Consider the following 20,916-nt stretch of genomic DNA (forward strand, 5'->3'; position numbering starts at 1 on the left):
CCGATCAATGATTTCATTTGTCTAAAACTGTATGCCATTCCGTTCCGAATTACAGCGCTTGTTCGCGTCCGGATGGTGCGATTTGTGTTGCGTTATCCTTTACATCCACGACGTCTTGAATTTGTCTTGATATGCGTAAATAAATTCAAAATGTTGTACCAGACATACAACAGCTATGTGTTAAAACCAAATCTTTGGCATCCCTACGAACTGCTCGCAATATCCGTTGGAAGGCATTCAATAACATGAAGCTGTTATTTGATTACATCCCATCGGCGAGGCATGATTATTTATGTATGCGTGTTACGAGTCGCACATCGCTTGAAATGTTCCCCGTTTTTTTCGAACTGGATTGTAAATGTGACACGGTAGTATAATATATGCATGATTGTGCGGGGGTAGTGAATGATTCGACATCGGCGATAATGTTACCATAATGTGCTTTTGTAACGCTTCCTGTGGCTTTCCATAGTGGCATCAATGCTTGTGGGTATTAATCAACCGGTAGGATGAGTTCCAGTTCAGTGAAAATGATAACAGATGTGTGAAACAACTGTAAACAACCCAAAGATATGCTAACATGTATCATTTGAATCAATAGCTGATAGTTTAATAGATATGTAGCAAGTACTGGAACGTATGGAACCGATTGTAAGTGGTAATTATTAAGGATGAACGTAGTCCGTGTGCCGAATTGCGGGTGCTGGCAGTTGACTTTAACTGAACACAGCTTGAAACCAACGGTCGACATAGATGGAAAGAGTATAAAGATAAGTTCTTTGCGAACTGCATAGTGTCCACATTATTTTTAACATGAACTTGTCCTTGTTTCGGTGAAATGTGACAAGAATGGTACCGGAATGATCGGGCCAGATAATTGATAGGCAACTGTTTTCCATTATGAACAGTTCAGCGGGATGTTTCATTATTGGCTGATTTGTATTAACTGACCGGTTATTGTGATTTACAAAAGTAAGTAAAGGTTAAGGAGCAGATTTTCAAAAATGGCAGGCATTCCCTAGAAGATTATTACACCACCAAGACGAAAACAATCAGATATTCGAAAAGAGGGTCTTTCATTATATGTTCTAAAAGATTACGATTACGATTAGTTTTAAAAAGAAAGATACGTATGTTGGAACTTTAGCAGCAGTATAATATCTTTTGAAGAATTCACTGTTAAATGAATGATAAACAGATGTATAATGTAAATAATTGCATTCCAATATACGCATGAACAAAGTTCTTCATAACTTTCAACCCAATACTTACGACGAATTTAGGATATACAAACTCGCCATTCGCTAAATAGTGATCAATTTTATTCAATCCAGTACCACAGTGTGATAGAATCAAGCGAGGAATAATTGAATAACCCTGCGAAATTGGTGGTGTGCATTTCATAAAACAAGTTTTTTTTCTTTCACGGCTTACGCAGTGAACGTCGAAAAAATATTGTTTCCCAGTTTCCTTTACGGGTGAAGATACAAAAATACAATATTCCATCACCCAGCTCGCAAGAACAACACTAAACTATGATCCATTAAGGTTGTGTTACAAGTGCAACGTTATCCGTCCAAAAGTGCAAAAGCTTTACCATGATGGAGGCGCCTGGTGCTCCATTAATTGGGCTCATGTTGCAGCCGGTTCCGTCGCCGGGATGAGCGGATGAGAAAGGGGACATCGTTCTGCTTAACGTTTTCATCCTTTACCAGCCAGACGCATTTCCAGAGTGATTGTATCATTTTTTGCTCCTTGTGTGTGTGTGTGTGTGTGAGTTTTGTTGTTCTTAGTATTTTGAGCATATAGTTCAGTTGTTCCAACATCCGGGAGAAAAAGTTCACACAAGCTCCGGTGTAAGATGCGTGCATAGCTGTTTTATAGTCAATCGGCCTAAGCGACTCGAAAGGAAACGATTCACTCTCTTCTTCGGTTCAAACAACGCATATAATACTGCTCGTTGTCGAGCCCAGTAGAACAAAAACTTTACGCTGAAGGCAGATGCTGTCATATTGCGGCTGGATGCCTTTGAAGTTGAAACATGCTGAAGAGTTCCTTCTTGTTAGAGTTGTTTACGTGGAATTTTTTTTTTTGTTGTTTTTGTTTCTTTTCAGTTTTATGTTGCGCCCACAAATATGGTGGTAGTTACACCGTACAAAGAAACGATTCATAAACTAATCCGATACAGTCTCATGAACAGGCACGAAAATCTCAGGAAAAGTGATGATGCTCCAGAAATATTTGTGCCTATTATTCTTGAAAATGACTTTGACATATATTTTGTATATCATGTAAACATTTAAATACATTGTATGAGTTTGCAAATTGGTAATCTTTTCTGTTTTATTGGTTATACTGGTATATAAAAGGAAGCTTATTAAAAATAAAATTATTGCACTTTTGTTTTCCCAAAACTATTCGCTTCAATTTCCGCGTCACATAGTCTCAACAACCCTCTTCAAGGAACATTCTCGTGGGTTGTCTAGTCTCAAAGTCACGCATGCGAAACCAAACGAAAGCATGTGGAAACTGACGAAAATAAAATGTCCTTTCCCGTGCTTTCCTGCTTAAAGTGATCGTCCCAGTGGCAAAGGATTCCCCTACGACGTCCAGCAGCTACCATCAGTTTGATCTTCATCCGACCGGAATCGCTAGCCAGAAAGCTGGTGCGAACGCATCGAAGTGCCCTCGAAACGCGTGCGGCATGATTGAAGGCAATGCGAACCACCCTTAGGATGAATGGCGATTCCAATTAAAATTGAAAATGGATCCTGCGTATCCTACACGCAACAGCGCCACACTGCGCGCGTTTGGGAAGGACACGCGATGTGGGAAGTGTTTCCGGTACGTGGTTTTTTGAGTTGCCGTTCCATTAAAATGAAAGTGGAAAGATTGAATTGGAATGTGAAGCGCGCTAGTGCTTCGTGCTGGAAAGGATCCGCTTAAGGATGAGCCCGTACGAACAGATGTGCGCATCTTCACACTCGTTCTGTGGGCCGGACGAAATTGGATGCTCAGATGGGTGTCCTTTTCACGCAGTGCCGCACTTGGGGCGCCCTGTGGGAATAATAATCGGAACGCGTGTTGGGTATTTGGAGGCAATACAATGAACCTGTTGAACATCCGCAGTCTATTCTCTGATTCAGTGAATAGACGTTTGAATATTTTGCAAGTCTAGAACGAAGACATGAAATGACTTCATCGGATCAAGAATGTAGATTTGAATGGGAAATTCCAACCATCCAGCCCAGTCCATCAAGTCCAGTCCGACCCAACACGGGAATCTGATACCGAGCATATCAAGGATAGTATGTGACGAAATAGCTTCACATCATTAGGTAGATTCAACAAAATAGTATGTCGTGTAAGGTGGAACGAAAAGTTTCTTTTGAAAGGCCAGATTATTATTATTTTGAAGCTTATGTAAAGAAAATTTTGAAATAAAATTTAAGCTTTATTACACCGATGTACAAACTAGCATTGCGTGATATGTTGGTGGAAACTGTGCAAATAATGTCATGGTAAAGACATAAATGAAAAGTAATCATAAATTTAGGGCAAAACTAGTTATTAGTTTGAAACAAAGTAATTTATGTAAGGTTGACAAATGGTAACACTTTTCAACACTCGCACATGTCACCTGAAAAGAAGCACGAATGTGAACGTAGGTAAAGAAGGAAGCAAGACGAATCAGAATATGAAAGGAAGTTTTTGAGAGTTGGTTTGCAAAGATGATTGGTAGAATGAAAGTTCAAGTTAATAAAGTTTTCTTCTATATATGTTTGATGTTAGTTTCGCAAACATATAACAAAGATTGCCCAACTGAAATTAATGTATTTAAAAAAAATAATCTAACCTTTTTTAATCTGCTTCTGATACGAAATGATTAGCTTTTAGTCTTTTGTCAACAGTTATCATTATTTGATCACATATCCACTTGCAAATAAAAAAGACTCTCACTGCAATCCATTTTGAATCCGGGCGCCTTTATTGACAAAACACGCTCATCTGAACCTTCGTTAGGTTCAGTTTGGTCTAGGCGGGTTGATGATTTCATTTACCGAACAAAGCCCAACACCATGCCGCATGCACAATGAGCAACCCGGCACTAAACCAATAGAAAATGGTTCCTTCAACATCATACCAAACCATACCACCGGTCACCTCAGGCGTTCTTGTCGTGTAAACGAGACGTGATCAATTATGTGCGCCCTGCGGATTGAAGTTTTGCCACGCCAGAAGCCACCATCAAAACCCTCGCAGGATTCGCCAACATCCGAACTGACATCGTCGTCTTTCGGCATCACCGTCGTCACCGGCACCGTGGTGTATCGGCTATCGTTCCCGGAAGGTCGACAATTTCATTATCGGCTTCATCAGCGTCTTGTCGGGACGCTTTAGGGTACACTTCAACATTAAAGCTTGCGTCACTGTGGTTGGCACGCAAGTGAAAGCAGAAAAATAAAATTGCCACGATCCCCTTGAGCATCGAAGACTCGCAGGTGGCGAATGTACCGGGATTGGCTTCCTTCGTGTTGGTGAAGGTGAAGGATCAAAGCCCATCGAAGATGGTGGTCGAGTGGTGCAGAATTAATCGTTGCTTAAGCCGCACCGAAAGCTGTTCGGGGCAATTAGTGTGGCTATGGTGGAACGATTAAGGATCAGCAGCGGCCAGCAACCAGATGTGGTTGCTGATTTAAGTGTTTGCCTGAAACGGAACGGCACACCGGAAGCAGACCCATTAGTGGCAATGTCTCCTTAGAGTACACTGTGTGTGGTAACACTTTTTTTCGTGACAGTTCCGCTGTGACGCAGATGCTCAAAATAATTCGTTTTGTTGTTGAATATTTGATAGCTTTCCAAATGACAAACAGATGCTGTAACGGTGTGACAACCGACACTAAAAACTAACGGCTTTGAAATGGGAACGACGGTATAATGCGGCTAAGGTGTGTCGAGATAAATGAAATTATTAAACTAATCGGAAGAAACTCAATCGGGAGAAGTAACCTCAACATTTGCGTTGTCAAGGATGCAGGCTCGATAATCTTTGTTGGAACAACAATGGTGGTTCAATGGTAGCTTAATGCGACGGGACCGGTGCGAAACCCCTTGTCAGGTCGCTCACACGCAGGATTGAAGCCATTTGAAGTTTCCTTTAGTATGGAAGCTATTTGCTTCTTCCTAAATTTCGTTTAAAGTTGACTAATATTCTCAGAATAGTGCATGAGCACCAAATGCATAATGACAGATGCTTTTAAACTTATCATTTACTACAGGAAAGTCAAAGTATACAAAAAACTGTCGAACTTCTAGAGCAATATATTTACAGCAAACAAACGAAATTCATTGTGGCGACTTCAAAGGTGAAACTTCTTTTAAGTAAACCTCTTCAGTCTTTCGAGAAGCTTACGAGAAAAAGAAGGAACGCAAACAAGTGAACCGCCATCACATTGACCGTACCTTCCTTAATTGATGAACCAGGCGACTGGCATAATCCTACCTTCATCGGTCAATTTACACCTGCAAATAAACTAGTTCATTAAACTCACTCAACCACGACAGGGGCTTGAACCATAATACTAAGACCCTTCCGAGGGCGCTATTTTTACAGACGCAACCAACGAATGCATAATACGTTGAGCTTCAATTTATTATAAGTTCACCATTTCTTCTTGATCTTATGGCATACCGGGAGAGGATCCGAGCTGGACTGGGCAAGTCCTTTAGCCGATAAAGCAACCGACCTTTGTCTGTGTGTGTGTCTGGCAACGGCAGCGAACAGCCGGCAAGTCGATTGGACTCGTGTGTTGGATGCAAAAACCGCACAGGAAACCAACCACACCCGGGGTGGTCCCGCCAACTTCTTGCCGGGTCATCGTCTGCCGTGTGGTTTCTGTGGTTGACAGTGTTTAAAGGTAAGATTCGGAACAACAATACCTTCCCAACCTACGCGTTGCGGGTTTGAATGGAGCAAAACTTTGCTTAATACAGTACGTTTGAGGTTGGATTGGTTGCTAGACTAATTTAAAGTTGTTATTCTCTACCTAGCTTTTGGTACCCTGCATTGGCAGCTCATCAAACGAAAATGAATGTAACAGTGATACAAGCTGTATGAAGTAGAATTGTCCCACAATAATGGCAATGAAGTTATGTAGCTCAAACTGTACAGCAATGAAAGCGTGCTCCATGTGGTGCTTCATTGTTTTGAATTCTTTTGCAAACTCCCCAAAACACACAGCTTGATGGTAATCTGCTGTGTTTCCCAAAACACACAGCTTGTTGATAATCCGAGTCAGAAAATGAGTCATTTAGAAGTTGTTCTAGGGTTGACAAGTATTTACATTATGCAGTTAGATCTTGAAAATCTTGAAAGATCAAAACTTGTTGCATTTTATCCTAATCCAAACACCAAAACGATACATTATCCTTCATTGTTACCAACTTTTGAAGATATTTATTCTCACTTTTCAAGCTGACATTATACTTTACAATTGAATTATTCCTACAAAAACAATTTAGCCAAGAAATTGGGCTTACAAATTCTTGATTACAATAATTCTTACTAAAATTTATATTATTTAGAATCAAAACTACTCCGGATTGCAACGATATTTCTGCTTGGAAAGATCATAAAATTAGTGTGTCAATTCAACGGTTCACGGAAATAGAAACCAAAGGAGCGTGATTCGGCCTTATGATTGCTAGGATAGTGAGGATGTGAGAATCCTTATTTGTCATAGCGACCGTTGCTATACTGAAGATTGACACTGTCCCATCATCATCCCGGTATCCAAACCATACAACCGCTACTAACTACTAGTACAGCGCTACTTCTAAGCTCTATAGTGTAAACAAAGGTGTTGTGATCGCAAACACAATCGCATCCATCCTTCTCGCTCACACTATTATTATTGCTGTTATGGTCTTCAACACATTTGTAGAAAGTCGATTAAATCGAACTTTGTATATTAAAAATACCCTCCAAAAACAAATGCTTTGTTCTGGATTGGTGTCTCTAATTGAAAATGCAACACGACGTCATCAGCATCCAAACGGTAGATCGTATTTCCTACCAAAAACAATCATATTTATATCGCTTCATGGTTCGCCCCAAAGGTCACAGCTTTGGTTGTGCGACGTTTTAATGGTATCGCGTACAAAGTCTACCCCGGTTTGAGTGGCTTTGATATTGGTTCGTTTTCTGTGAATTAATTTTTCGGTTCAGCCAAATGGGAAAAGTAGCGAGCTGGAATTGTTTTCTTTAGAACGTGGAAGCATTTATAGTGCTGGTAGAAGATTTACGGTTCCCAGGCACATAATTATATCGCGTGATGTAAATATTGGTTCGTTTCGTAGAAATCGCGTTTTAATTCCTGCCCTGTCTAGAAGTATGTCGAAAGATTTAGCGCCACAATGAACATGGTGTGTTTATGGTATCAGTGAAGATTTTCGAAGACTTACAGAGTAACATGTTTATCGACAACACCGATCAGATTTGTAGCGTTGGTATTTCCGTGCCTAAGATTCACTGCACACAAGAGAATGATACTGTTTGACAGAAGGCGAAAAGATCCAATCCTGTCTCAACTGGAACGAACCACTACCAACTTCACTACCATCCGTCTACTGGCTACTTTCGCTTCCATGCTGGACCGTCGTGGCGTGGAAATAAAACACATCCCCAGAAGCTTATAAGTCCGAAATATTTGTTCACTGCCGTCCGTCAGCTTGTGCGTTTGTTTCCGCTTTGGTATCATGTATTCCAGTGCCGCCCGCCAATGCAAGCATCGTGCGGAAGGAGTTTTCGCAGGACATTCCGAGGTCCAAGGTAACGTCCACACTATGAAATGTGATGTTCCTTGCGTACGATTCGACCCGGAAAGGCCGTTTTGGAGGCTTTCCTTGTACGCATAAAGACCAAAAACCGCTTTAAAGCAACTTCCGTACGGAACTGCGACTGTTGAGGGTGGGTGTTTGTTGCTTTCTCCAAATCCCTCCACCCGGGGAAACAAAACATCCGAGCGAATGTTTATGTTCGGACCGCTTTGCACAGGAGGTCACGACCGGTGAAGCATAACTCAATTTGATGAGGGTACGTTCGTTTAAGGGGTGTTGGTAAAGTCGAAATCCTGAAGAAAAGTTGTCACATCCGGTAAGACCATTTCATGGCGATCATGAATTTTGGGAAGCGACTTAGCTATGGCCGGGGCTTAAAACTCGACATACACAGTCAACGGTCACAGTTGAAACACATTTTACAGAGAGGTACAAAGTCTTTTTTTTCATTCTGAGCTTTTGTCCCATGGCATTGTGAGGTGAATACGTTTTGAACTTGTTATGAACTGATGAAATGAATCATGTTCTACAAAAAAAAAAAAAATCACGCGAAAAATTAACGAAACTAGCCATCATATAACACTTACACCATAATTGGGTGCATTTTTTACTATCCCAGATTCACCCTCCATGCGTCACAAATCTTTTCGTTACGTCGATGAATAATTATTTCTCCCCTTTCAATCATTTTCAAACACCCGACGGAGAATAAATCATCCATTTCGTTGAACATGATGAATGAGCGTTTGCTCTTTTGTGTTCGTTTCACGACCCAACATATTGAACATTGCTGAGGTGGTGGTTTTATAGAACATCAATTTTTAAACGCAGTTTGATAACGGCGATCGAAAAGTTTTGTTTTATTTTTGCTTCCATTATGATGGCCATAATTCCGTTTGGTCAAAACGTTCGTGGTTTAATTGATTATATAACTACACATGTTTAAAATATGGTACGAATAATTCAAATTTATTCTGCTATGCATTTTCCATAATCATAATTGAGTTGCGTAAGAAGTGGATGGATACTGAAACTGAACTTAAAAACGTTTTACAAAATTAAAGAAACTCGTCATAATTCAATTTCCTTTAAAGTACTTCATCTGAGACGATTAACATGATTTCTTTTGCTCCCTACTTTCCGTGCTTACCTAGTAATAGAAATATGAGATCCGACACGGCCAGACTGAACAAATAGTAGTTGGTGGCGGTACGCATCGAGGGATGCCGTATGATCACGAGGCACACAATCAAGTTTCCAATCACACCGGTCACCAGGATGCCAACGAACAGGATTGTGACCTGCAAGGAATGAGAAATAAATATTAGTAATACCACGGAAATACTTGGAAAAAAATGCAATCACAACACAACAGAGGGCCATACTTCATCCTATCGTAAACAGTCTGGAATTGACGTGATGGAATATCCTTGAAATAAATGTTTTCGTTTTGTTTTCTGTATCTCTGCTCACCTCCGAAGAAATTTCAACATTTTACTATAAAATGGATTTCAATTCATTAAATTTCGTCATTACTGCCTCACTGGTATGTCGTTTAAATCCCTTCAGTTCGGCACTAGAATGGAGCATCCAAAGTTTCCTGTTCTATTTTTTTTATTCTTATCTGTATTAGAGCAGACCAACATAAGCTGCAATAGAAATTGTTACGTGAAAACTTTAACGCTTTGGCACGATGCTTTTATACTTGATGATGATCAAAAATTCAATGCCAACTCTTTCCCGTGATGCGATCAAATTGAACGCAATGAAGGCAATCTGTGCAAATGGGAAGCGAAAGTTTATGTTTATTACCTTTCGCCAGAAACGGTGCACGACGCGACGCAACTTTACCGCTCGTTTACTTTCTCCAGTTTGTAAGTGAAGGAATTGATGTAGAAAGAAAAGGAATGCTTTCAATCATGCTCTACGAGTGCCTCTTCAAACTGCCACCATCCATCGAGGAAAAGCAGCGCGGTAAAAGCATCTAGATGAAAATTGATTTTTCCTTACAGATGTAACGTTGAAATGGGAAATGAAATAGAGAATTAATCACACCCAGCACTCGCTCGAATGGGAAAATGAAGCGTTCGGATTGTGTTGTTTTTTTTTATAATAACGATGGGCATCAGATGGTTGGCTTGTGCGGATGAAAAAGAGATTTTTTTAATGGTACTCTCATTCACAGGTGGCGTAATTATTAATGTAAAATATTCGAAATGCCAGGGAGGTTATTGAGGATTGTAACACCTAGCTATAAAAATAATTTCATTAAGCTCACTATTCTTATGAATTTTTCATGTGGATTTGTCAATGATTTTTGCTTAAAGTGAAGATTTTTGTCCCATTAAAGTAATTTTTGACGTGTGCAATCTAAAAAGTGGATATCTGTAGCGATTGTCTATTAAAAGCTAAACTTTTGCTTGTTGAGCGTATTTTATAGAAAATATATTTTAGCGAATTACAAAAAAAAAAATCATTCACAATTATGTATAAATTGTGGAATTTTTCTCGGTATATTTCAACCAGTAACGTGAAGAAATTTTGACTTAGATGATTTTTTTTTATTACTTCATGGCATCATAGACATACATATTTCTTGAGTTGTTATTAACTCTTTGCCATTTTTCCTATTTTAATTTATTGACTCCCAATTTCTCGATTTGATAAAGTTTCTTCTCTATGTTTACTTATATATAGTCTTCTATATAGTATGTAACGCCATGCTTCAAAGAACTACGTATTTTCCAAATAATTATGATTACACATTTCTATTGGATCGAATGATCTATTCCGGAGTGTGAAGGTGCTCAGTCGAAGGTAAAACATGTATAAAAAGATTTAAAAAACAGTTTAAATAGCCAAACAGAAATTTGTTTAAAAAAAGTTCTGCACTGCTGTTTACAATGATTCTAAATCGCAAACTTTTCCTTCACATTCAATAATCAATCGCAGCGCATATGATGGCACCGGTTGGAAAAAAGGGAACCTGCAATTACACGACAATTCCTTTGAGGACACTACCTGACACAACCAGTTCCGTATGTCGATCGTCATTGCAATGAGTCTCAGAAGGCGTAACTTTACTAATTAAAGCTTCAACAATAACGCTGTGCAAATGGGAAGCACATGTTACATCTACAATCCCAGCGCAATCCCATGTTACATTTACAACCGATGTGCAGTCAGTGGTATGGTATGCATACGATGGAATTCGTCCAGCCAGATGGAGAAAATGTGGAAGGTGATATGTTTATCGTAAAAAGATGGAGGCGATGGGGTGTGCTATTCAATGGTGATTGGATAGCACACGAGCGCAGTTTGATCGTACCTCGCAGAACAGGCAGTAACACTATCATAATTTTGAAAGTGCTATGAACAGATCCAATTGCAATAATATAAAAATGTGATTTCTTCCTGAATCGTGAAGCACATTGTTCAAAAAAATATAACATTTACAAAAACAAGGCCAATAGATTTAATATCGTAATGGTGACAAAAGTAAAATAATACAAAGTAATAAAAATATTCGGCAAATAGAAACTTGATATAAATGTCTGTAATTTTAACACATTTTTAATTAAACCTTGTAATTGTTAGTAAATTGAAGTTTTTTTTTCGAATAATATTTGAACACGTATTCCATGTGGCTAAAATTACGTCCACATTGAAGCGTCCAACAAGGTGAATCACTGCTTTTACTCGTTGCGGCTGTATTGTCCATGTGCTCCAAATGAACTGCCCGGCCGTTGATAATCACCCTCATAAATGTTTCGCTGCTTGTTCTCCGTCCTATCCAAAAGTGTGTCTGCAGTCAATTCCATAAGATCCATTTTACCATGGTAGATCGGTCGTCAAAAGTTGTCCGCTGGCATTATGATGTCGGAATGAACGAGGTCACCTGATAACGCTATCTACAGTCAACAGTCAACCCGTCACTCCTGCCGGGTGGGTTGTCCTTGCACGCAACTGCATCCAACCCAACACGCTTCGGTCAGTTGGGCCACAACCGGAATAATGGCTGAGCGATTGCACACCATACAACCACACGAGCTCACTACCGTATCATGGTTTGGTCACCATGGTATCGGTGTATGCACGACCCTAAAGCCGATCATCATTAATTTTCCCATCTTCTCATAAACAACCCTAAAGCCACAAACTGTGGCCGGTTTGGGAGTGGCAGGGATTCCCCAGCGTGGTACGATATGGTTTCACTTTAATTGTTTTTGCGCCATAGTGCATTTATTGAACCGCTCTGTGTTGAAGTTTAATAGAACTGTTTGCACCATGCAGGAAACTGATACGTAGAGTAGCCCTTTCGCACCTACGGGCTCCTGATTGTTGAGCTTGGTAGTAAAACTGTGATCCGGACGCTTCGGAATTCACAGGAACTAGCGCTCAACTCCCCGCCCCCTTTCAAGACACATCAAATACCAAACTCGTCCGACAGCACAATAGTCCCACCAGCAAGTTCAAACCACCCCGGAGTTTATTTTACGCCCAAATGGAACACCGGTCACAACGGAGTTGCCCAGTTAATTATGTTGGTTTGCGGTTGTTTCGAGCGTTTGTTGATTAGCAATTAGCATAGGAAGTGGAAACTCGTGATAGTTTAGCAGACAGATATTTACAGCCCCAGTTATGGTGAATATCACATGCACCGATGAATGAAGCAAGGAAGCTTTTATTGTGAAAGTTGACTTTAATGCTCGAACAAAAGAAAAGAAATGTGTGGGGAAAATACGAATACGAACACCATAATTCCCTGTACAGTGTGGTCCCGGGAATTGGAATTGTATAGGATGGTCACTGAAGTTGAAATTGCATCGGAGGAGTATTTTGAAAACTTATAGCTAAAACAACTTTTCTATCGTATACCGCGGACCATATAATCATTTGCATATTTGTTCTTATTTAGGAGAGGATCGTTTGGTCATGCTTTTTGTTTTCATGTCTCTTGAGATGAATTTCCTTCACAGCTTATCATAAATGTTTATTTACTACATAAAGAATTTCGTGGTCGCATTGCTTGTGACTAAAGATGATATTTTTTTCGGTGCAAGTTCAGTTCGAATTGCCGGGGGACATTTTTACATCTACGGTCCGTACCGGTTTTGAAAACCCAAAAATTTGCATCAGGCAAAACGTATTTGAAGCTTTTTTTTAAATTCGACGTGTAAAACAAAACCATGTAATGTCGCATACAATGTACACGCTCAAAAACATCGTCCTAAACAAATTATATAATAGTTACAAGATAATCCAGAATACTGTTCATGAAAAGGCCATTGTGCTGTGGTATGCAACCACGCAACGTATCATCGACCGAGGGCGATAAACTCTAACTTAAAAGTTTACTCTCCACCGTAACGAGCTAAATCCGCTTACCTCCAAATAGGTACTTGAACGTCACCGGTGTGTACTTATTGGCAGTGTCGATAATTTTCTTTCGCTTCTCTTTCGCAGCTTATCCACACGGTTGCGGATGTGTGGGACTTTAAATTGGCCACCACACACCACATGGTAGCCATTTTATTGCTTCCGAGCTTGCCACACGCCCAATGGTCCAAGGATTAAGCGCATTCCCCGAAACCCGCAACGTACCAAAAGATCGGTATATGATTCGTTCATGCTTATCCGCATGTAAAATGGACGGACGTGCGATGTTATCATTTGCCTTTAAAAGCTTCCCCCATGCACGGGCGCAAGAAGTAGACGCTATTGGGCGTAGTTTGTAGCTTTGGCGTAGAGTGTAGAAAGTTTTGGACGCAAGTCTCTCCCCGAGGAGCAATTTGACTGGAGATGTACCTGTGGTGCCATTTTTACGAAAGATGGTCCCTTCGTGGGAAGGGAAGCATAGGCGAACGGTGCTGAATTCTCCACCAGATTTAATGCGAGAGGGAGCTTAGCAAACAAAAACGAAGCGCATTCGGAATTACACGCTGCTCTTAAGTAAGACATGCTTTTTTATGTTGTTCTATTTGTGTAACTATGACGTTCCAACGTTGTATGAAATTAAGAAAGGAATGAATGAAACTAAAAGGAGCACATTTGCCTTCCTTCATTTTTCCAGGATTTGTATGATTTTTTTCTTCTACCTCTACTAGCTCTACCGCTCGCGTTAGAATTTCTTCCAGAATACCGGTACAAGTTTACGTCCCTGCGTTGCGAGCGCGGTTCATCCAACCTAGCCCAAAACTAATTTGAACTCATTCCGAAAGCTATTAAAAACTTTTCCAACCTCCCAGTGTTGTTACAGCTCAGGTTATTTTTTTGTATGTGTTCTTTTCTGTCCCGTTTGGCTGCTGTTTTTCGCTTGATGCTATGTTCATGCCATAAAGATTAAGTTCACGTTGAAGTTACCACGCGACGGCAATCTTTCTACAGAGGCACGAAGAAAACGCCCAAAGTTGGCGATTGAAGATTTCTTCCTTGCGTAATCAAATTAACTCAATAGCGTTTTGTCACGGGCGCTAACATGCCCACCGGGCCCACAGCCGTGTGGTGAAAGGGATGGAATATGGTGGTGGTCCCTCTTCGGTGGGAGTTGTCCCCGTAGACACAATTACCGAACCTATCACACTACCGTCTGCCTGATGCCGGGGTGACGAGAATGTGTTTGCGTTAATTAAGACGATATTAATCGAAACGGAAATTAATTAGGGGAAATTTAAATACACCAATTTACGGTTCACCTGGCCGGGTTCTACTGATACCGAGAGGAGTGGTACGCCTACTTACCAGCATCGCGGTGAAGAGCGGCATTCGCTGGGGACCACGCGCGTACACCAGAAAGTCATTCACGGAACAATCGAAATCCTCGCTCGATGGATCACACGGGTGGGGCAGCTCGGTGGGATCGGCGGTTGCGTTGCCGGCGATGGTACCGTTCGTATCGAACAGACCAAAACCAAGCAGTACATCCAGCGACATCGTGACACCATCCGTAGGAAAGCTACCGTAGGTACTTTCCGGCAGAAGCATCGCCGGCACGGCCGATGATGATGACCATGCGAGGGATGTCGCATTCACCACGGTCGAGTCCATGGTGGTTACCATAGATTTGTACGCGATTCGAATTCGCACAAACCGATCGCCTACCGCAGGATGGTGGATTGTTCTAAGCTTTCTATCGTTCTCTCATGACCGCACGTGTTCATCAGCTTGCCGTGTTGATGTGGAGGTTTTTTGCCCGCCTGTTTTCCTTTTACCTTGTGGAGGTGGCACTGCAATTAGCAACAACTCGTGTCTATCGTCATCTTTGCTGGAGCCAATTAGTCGTTACACGTCCATTGTCAGCACGTTGATAAGATGGAAAAAATTTGACCGAACGTACATTGCCTATGCCGACACCGAAAAAGCACACAACCCGGAATTACCATAAAATGTAGATATGAAACACATACCGTACAACACCAACAACACACGGCACTAGCGTCACGTACCGGGTGCTATCGCTCATAACAATCGCACGGCATGCCAATGACACCGGATGTCAATTGCATTTCCCACACTTACACACAGCATCAGCGGGTTCACCACACAACATTGTCGTTTAATTTTTATATTGCACTCCACTGCACTTCACTAACAGCGTTTGCGTATCCCTGTTTTGCACCATGTTTGTCTGTGCATCGTTTCTCCCATACGACCCGACGATAAGCACCATCCGGTACTGCTCTGCGAACCCTGTGCGTTACCGCTGTCACCGTGCGCCTAGAAGGTAGGCTAACAGTTTTACACGCTCCTCACATCACTCGGATGGGATGCTGCAATAACATCCGGAATCTAGAACGAACGCCACGTAGTAGAAGCACGTAACAAAAAACGGTGAACATTAAGAACTTCTGCGCTTTAGTCGAAGCATAGGATGACATCACACTGGTAGCAAATTGAACGAGGATCACTATTCATCATTGCACACAGTACTAATGCCGGATAACTAAAGATGTTGCTATTCCCGTCACACTATTCTACGCCTTCACCTTCAATTATGAACTTTTTTTATCACTTCTTGTCATCCCAAGCAATGCGCTAGCAAGATAAGAGATCAACCCGCCATCAACTGACAAACGACGGGTACGCTATCGCGCCAGCAGCAGTAAATGCGCCTCGTTAGTTCTTTTTTTTTTGTCGTCCAGTTCAATTTCACCGCAATCGTAACCCTTCGCTGCTATTCCTGGTAAACCGACAAGCACTAGCGAAGGTTTCAAAGGGAAGCCTTCCAGCCGCGACCGAAAGGTCCGCTTAAAGTTTGCCTTTTAAACCGGGCCACATCTTACCCGTTTATCTCTGGTGCCGGGAGATGTGGTATTTGCACGTTGGCCTAGGCACGGATTCTGCAGCGCTACGGGTTAGGAAAAGTCAGGTTAGTTTCTACCCGCTTGTTTTGGACGTTTGCTAACCACAAGCGTTAACGTGTGACGGCGAAGGACGGCGCGGGCTTGATCGTTCCCTCCCTGTCTGATGATTTAATCCAACCGCAGTGTGATAAATAGTGATACCGGCGTCTACCGCGACAGCGCAAGCGACCAACGATCTACAGACAAAAAAAAACCCGATGGTACGAAGTTGTTCAGCGAACATCACGCAACAACGGTGCTCAAGTGAATTGACACTTTATTCGCATCGGTTGTGTCGCATCGTTTTTTTTTTTTATTTTGGTTTCCTCTTCCGAAAGGAATGGTACATTTTTTTTCTTACTTGCCCTATCGTTTTGCAACTTATCTTTATCGTTTTTGTGCTCGATATGCGCTAAACATTTCATCGTGCTCAAGGCCGGTGGTGCTAGTTTACCTTACAACATAATGAGAGTACTCACCGGTCGTTCGGCTGAGCGGATACAAAATGGAAGCATAAATAGACGCAGACCTGCTCTTCCGGATATGGCCACTGATGTACTAATGGAATTACCGTAGAATTGGTTTGAGGTAATTAGCTTCTACAAATTTTACCGATTATAATGTCCCCGTACCTTGTTACCGTTGTTTAAGCTTAAATGAACGATTAGATGTGTTTTTTTTTTGTATTTCTCTTTCTTACTGGATGGTATGCGGATTGAAGCTCGGTATTCGGAAGCTAAATTGTGTCCAACGCGAAATATTTCATCATCCTAATGTATCTCCATGAGATTCTAATTAGAACCTCTCCTAGTGACGCTTGCAGTGAAAGTTGTAATGGTCATAGTTGTAATCATGACTTTTCATTTTATTTTGTAATAACCTTCAGAACTTAGTTTTAGAAGCATAGCACTGTATTGGTTGTACAGATTTTTGCTAAAATGATTTCATTTATTTCGATTTTGTAACTTCACCTGAGTTTGTATTACCATGAATTCAGGAACAATTTTACCAATAAATAAGTTATTTGTTATAGAAGCCCCGTTTCAATAAACTTCACGTTTGCAGGTGTGCTTCAAACATTTCTTTTTCATGCCAATTTAATTTTGATGGAAGATATTTGACACTAGATTTTACGAACCTTATGTAGAAAATGTATTTTTTTACAAAATGGTGCATGCAAGTAACAAGAACAACATTAGGCTAAACATTAGACAAATTACAATTAGAAGTTCTGGTCGAGTTCTAGCAGATTGAGCATAAAACATCTGAAGACATACCAAGCCAATCGGTGCTCAGACTTTCTAGAAATGATGAGAATATTTCAATTAACCGAAGAACGAATAAATTACAAACGTTTACTTAATTTTTTTTTTTGGAACGTTGGTTTGAGAAAAAAATATGATACTGTACCATATCTGCTAAACATCTAAATCCCCAAGTATTAATTTCTTAACAACATCATCTTTAGTTTAGGTGTGTACAGTTATCTTATTGCCAAACAATCATATAAATCCAATTTCATGCACATGAAAGTAAATCAAATCACAGAAATTTAATTATGCGCAACCCATAACACTTCGCAGCTGGGTTTCAAGAAGGAAACATGTAAGTTTTTTTACTTATTTCAAGAGCATCGGGTGTGCCCCTACCCAAGGTAATGCCAGTGTCTAAATGAAGCTTTTCTAATCCGTGGTAACGTGTTCATGTTCCTGTTCTCGTGGTAAAGCCCGCAAAGCGTAAGGATCCTATTTTATTCTGTTTCGACTAAATTTACATGCGATATTTATGATATCTTGAGTAAATTTAAATAGTAAATGTAATATAAGAAATCGAACATCTCCAACTGTGAATGAATATATGAATATACGGCTAAGAGACTTGTGACGACATACCAAAAAGTCGTTTATGATCATTTGAATGGTTCTGGCATATTTTCGCATATTTAGCTTACCGGTCTGATGAATGAAATCATTCGGTTACCTCAACTGTTGAACTAAACCAAAAAAATATAGCTGGTGCTTTAGTTTCTGTTCCTGCTACAGAACGCGAAATAAAATCACAAAGATCACTTCTTCTTGCCAATCTGAAACATCCATTAGGTTACTCGATCAATAAAAGCTACCCCAGACGCATAAATCATAAACCCCTAATCGATCCACTGTCAGTATTTGTCACCGGTCGGTAAATAGACGATAACACACAACAAAAAGGAAAAAAAACACGAACCCAATTTAATCGATACACCACTCCAATCGATCGTACTGTGCTGACAGGCATAAAAAGATGCCAAAAATTCACAACACATACAACAAACTTTGGCATTGTACATGATACAGGCAACCATATCACGCTGCATCATCCCAGCACACCATGAAGATTCATTTACTGGTTCATCCCAGCGACCAACATCGAAAGTTAATGAGCCTCGAAAAAGGGAATTGCAACTAGGCCAGGACAATCATGGGGAGAGGGAAATAAAATAAAGGGATTTTCCACTGGTCCGTCACATACACCCGTCGAACAATTTGGACAGTTTCCCTTTGCGCCAAACGAGCAGCGGGGAAGATATAAAACCCCGGTATGCGACAGCTTGCTCATAACAGCATCGCAACAGAGACGAAAAGTGTAGAATCAAATGACGGATTTACGGGCTCGCTTTGAGAAATTGTAAACTCACCTAAAGTAGATCATAAATAAATATGCTTGATGAATTTGGCACCCTTCCCCGTAATGGAAGTGTTTTGTACAGCGGTACCGGTTGTAAACGAGGCGGGTTTTATGCGACAGCAATTACCGCCATACCGTGGAAGTTTTTCTGAGGCGCAGTGAAGAAGCGTTTGGCATCGAATAATTCAACTATTTTGCAATAATTAATTATTTCCATAAAAATCTCATTGAAATGGTGCTTAAATTCGTTTCGAGCATGAAGAAGCACAAAGCCTTTATCAACCATTGTTGAATAAATTGTATTTAAGCGTGCTTAACGAACCCCCCGTATATTAAAAGTATGCGAAAAGAGTTTTTTATTAGATTATGTACATACATACACCTCCTCTGTATTTGTTTTACCCCTTATACACGTTGTGACATCACACAATGCATCAGAATCACTCACGTTCCAGTATCATCGTCCATGCGAAACGATTGGAAACCAAGGTGCCTTCAATAACAGACGTAAACAATCATTCCAACTCGCAAATATGCTCGCTTTTCTCTGTCTGCCGGGGTTTCAGTGTCGTGAATGATCTCCAGAGGTTTAATTATGTCTTTACAGTTTCAGACTAGACTATTTATCAGACTCTCTTGAGAGCCTGACATTCATCTGCAAGATGTATAGGCGCTTCTAGGACCCTTTTGGTGAAAGTAGATATAATGAAGAGACAAACAACTGAGGCAACCCATAATAAAGAAAAGTTCTAGTGAATATTAAAATCTCCTGAAAGAGATCTTGAAAATATAGCTATCATATAATTTGAACGATTCCCACATATTAGTCGTGCTAACAGTCAGCTGGAAGTGAAATATAAACCGCTGAGAATGCATCTTATAACAAAATGTCAGGCGGCCTTTTTCCTATACTTATTCGTCATAGATTTGAACACGTTGAAATAATACTAACAAACAATAAACCGAATCTACATGCCAAGAGTGCAAGTTGTAAAATATACATTTTCTTTTGCATGAAAAAAACTGCAAGCCATGTTGCAAACTGCATAAAATATCATGTTGCTAAGGATAATGAAAAACCTGCGACCCAAACGCTTTCCCGATTCCTTTAAAGTGTATTGCAATAACATAATGTAGGGAGAAAGCATAGATTTCTTCACTATGAACCGGTTTTGATTGCAATTCGAATTCTGTGTACCTTATGCACTGCAAAAACTTTGCACCACCATTGCATTGATGTATTGCAGTGAACATTACCATTGCTATTGCATCCTTTCTTCGCTCTTCAGTGTATCCGTATCCTTCTGTGGAAGGAAAAATATGCAATCGTGTCCTGTTTGTATGGGTTTTTTTTATGGCACACCTGCGAACCGTCAACCGGCGTGCCGATGCATGGTGGCGAACGATGTTGAGCAGGACAGTTCAATCACCAACGGCTTCAGGTTTGTTTCGTTTTTGGTTTCGACGTTCGATGCGCTCAGCTTACATCGTCTGCATGCAAATGCATTTGTTGCATTTGTTGGCTGGTTTTTCTTTACCAGAGTTTGTTTTTCTTGTTGTATAGTGCCAGTCTGATGAGGCTTGTGCAATACGGCACCATCTGATGGGTAACGGATGCATGTTCATACACCGTTCAGAAGCATTCACTCTCAACAATGTTTTAAACCGTGCTGCAAGTGTTGTAGAACGAACAGAGAACGATCATGCTACTCGTTTTGCACTCTAAATGCAATTACTTCAGCCATCATAAAGGTTACGCCATGAAGTTTTTAATAAGTGTACGGAATATATGAACTACAGTGGTAAAAGGGTGGTCTGCAGGGATTGGCAGTGCCATATTACAAATTGTGTTTTCCCTTATGTTTATTTCCCCTTAAAAGCTGCTTAAGATCGGGGTTTGGTCAGGTAAAAATGTTAATTATCGGAAGACATTTTCCCTTTTTCTTTTTCTTTAATTTATTTTTCATCCTTGTTAAAATTTCTTTAATTGCCTTTTGTTAATCTGTAAATAATGCTATTACTTTGAAAACATTAATGGGAACCCTCGAATGTTACTTATGGAAGCTAA

At 40.5% G+C, this 20,916-nt stretch overlaps 1 protein-coding gene across 1 annotated transcript in view; it reads right to left on the minus strand.

Annotated features, from left to right (window-relative positions):
- The window catches only part of LOC128709324 (neuropeptides capa receptor), a 36,090-nt gene extending 21,204 nt beyond the window's left edge, over positions 1–14,886 (minus strand). Inside the window, exons 1-2 of the mRNA XM_053804312.1 lie at positions 14,581–14,886; positions 8,990–9,140 (exon numbers count right to left, since the gene is read on the minus strand). Coding sequence (XP_053660287.1) covers positions 8,990–9,140; positions 14,581–14,886 — 457 coding nt within the window. The remainder of the gene's footprint in view (positions 1–8,989; positions 9,141–14,580) is intronic.
- Positions 14,887–20,916: the final 6,030 nt, after the last annotated feature.

This window comes from Anopheles marshallii, chromosome 2 (genome assembly GCF_943734725.1).
Source record: "Anopheles marshallii chromosome 2, idAnoMarsDA_429_01, whole genome shotgun sequence".
NCBI classification, from domain to species: domain Eukaryota; kingdom Metazoa; phylum Arthropoda; class Insecta; order Diptera; family Culicidae; genus Anopheles; species Anopheles marshallii.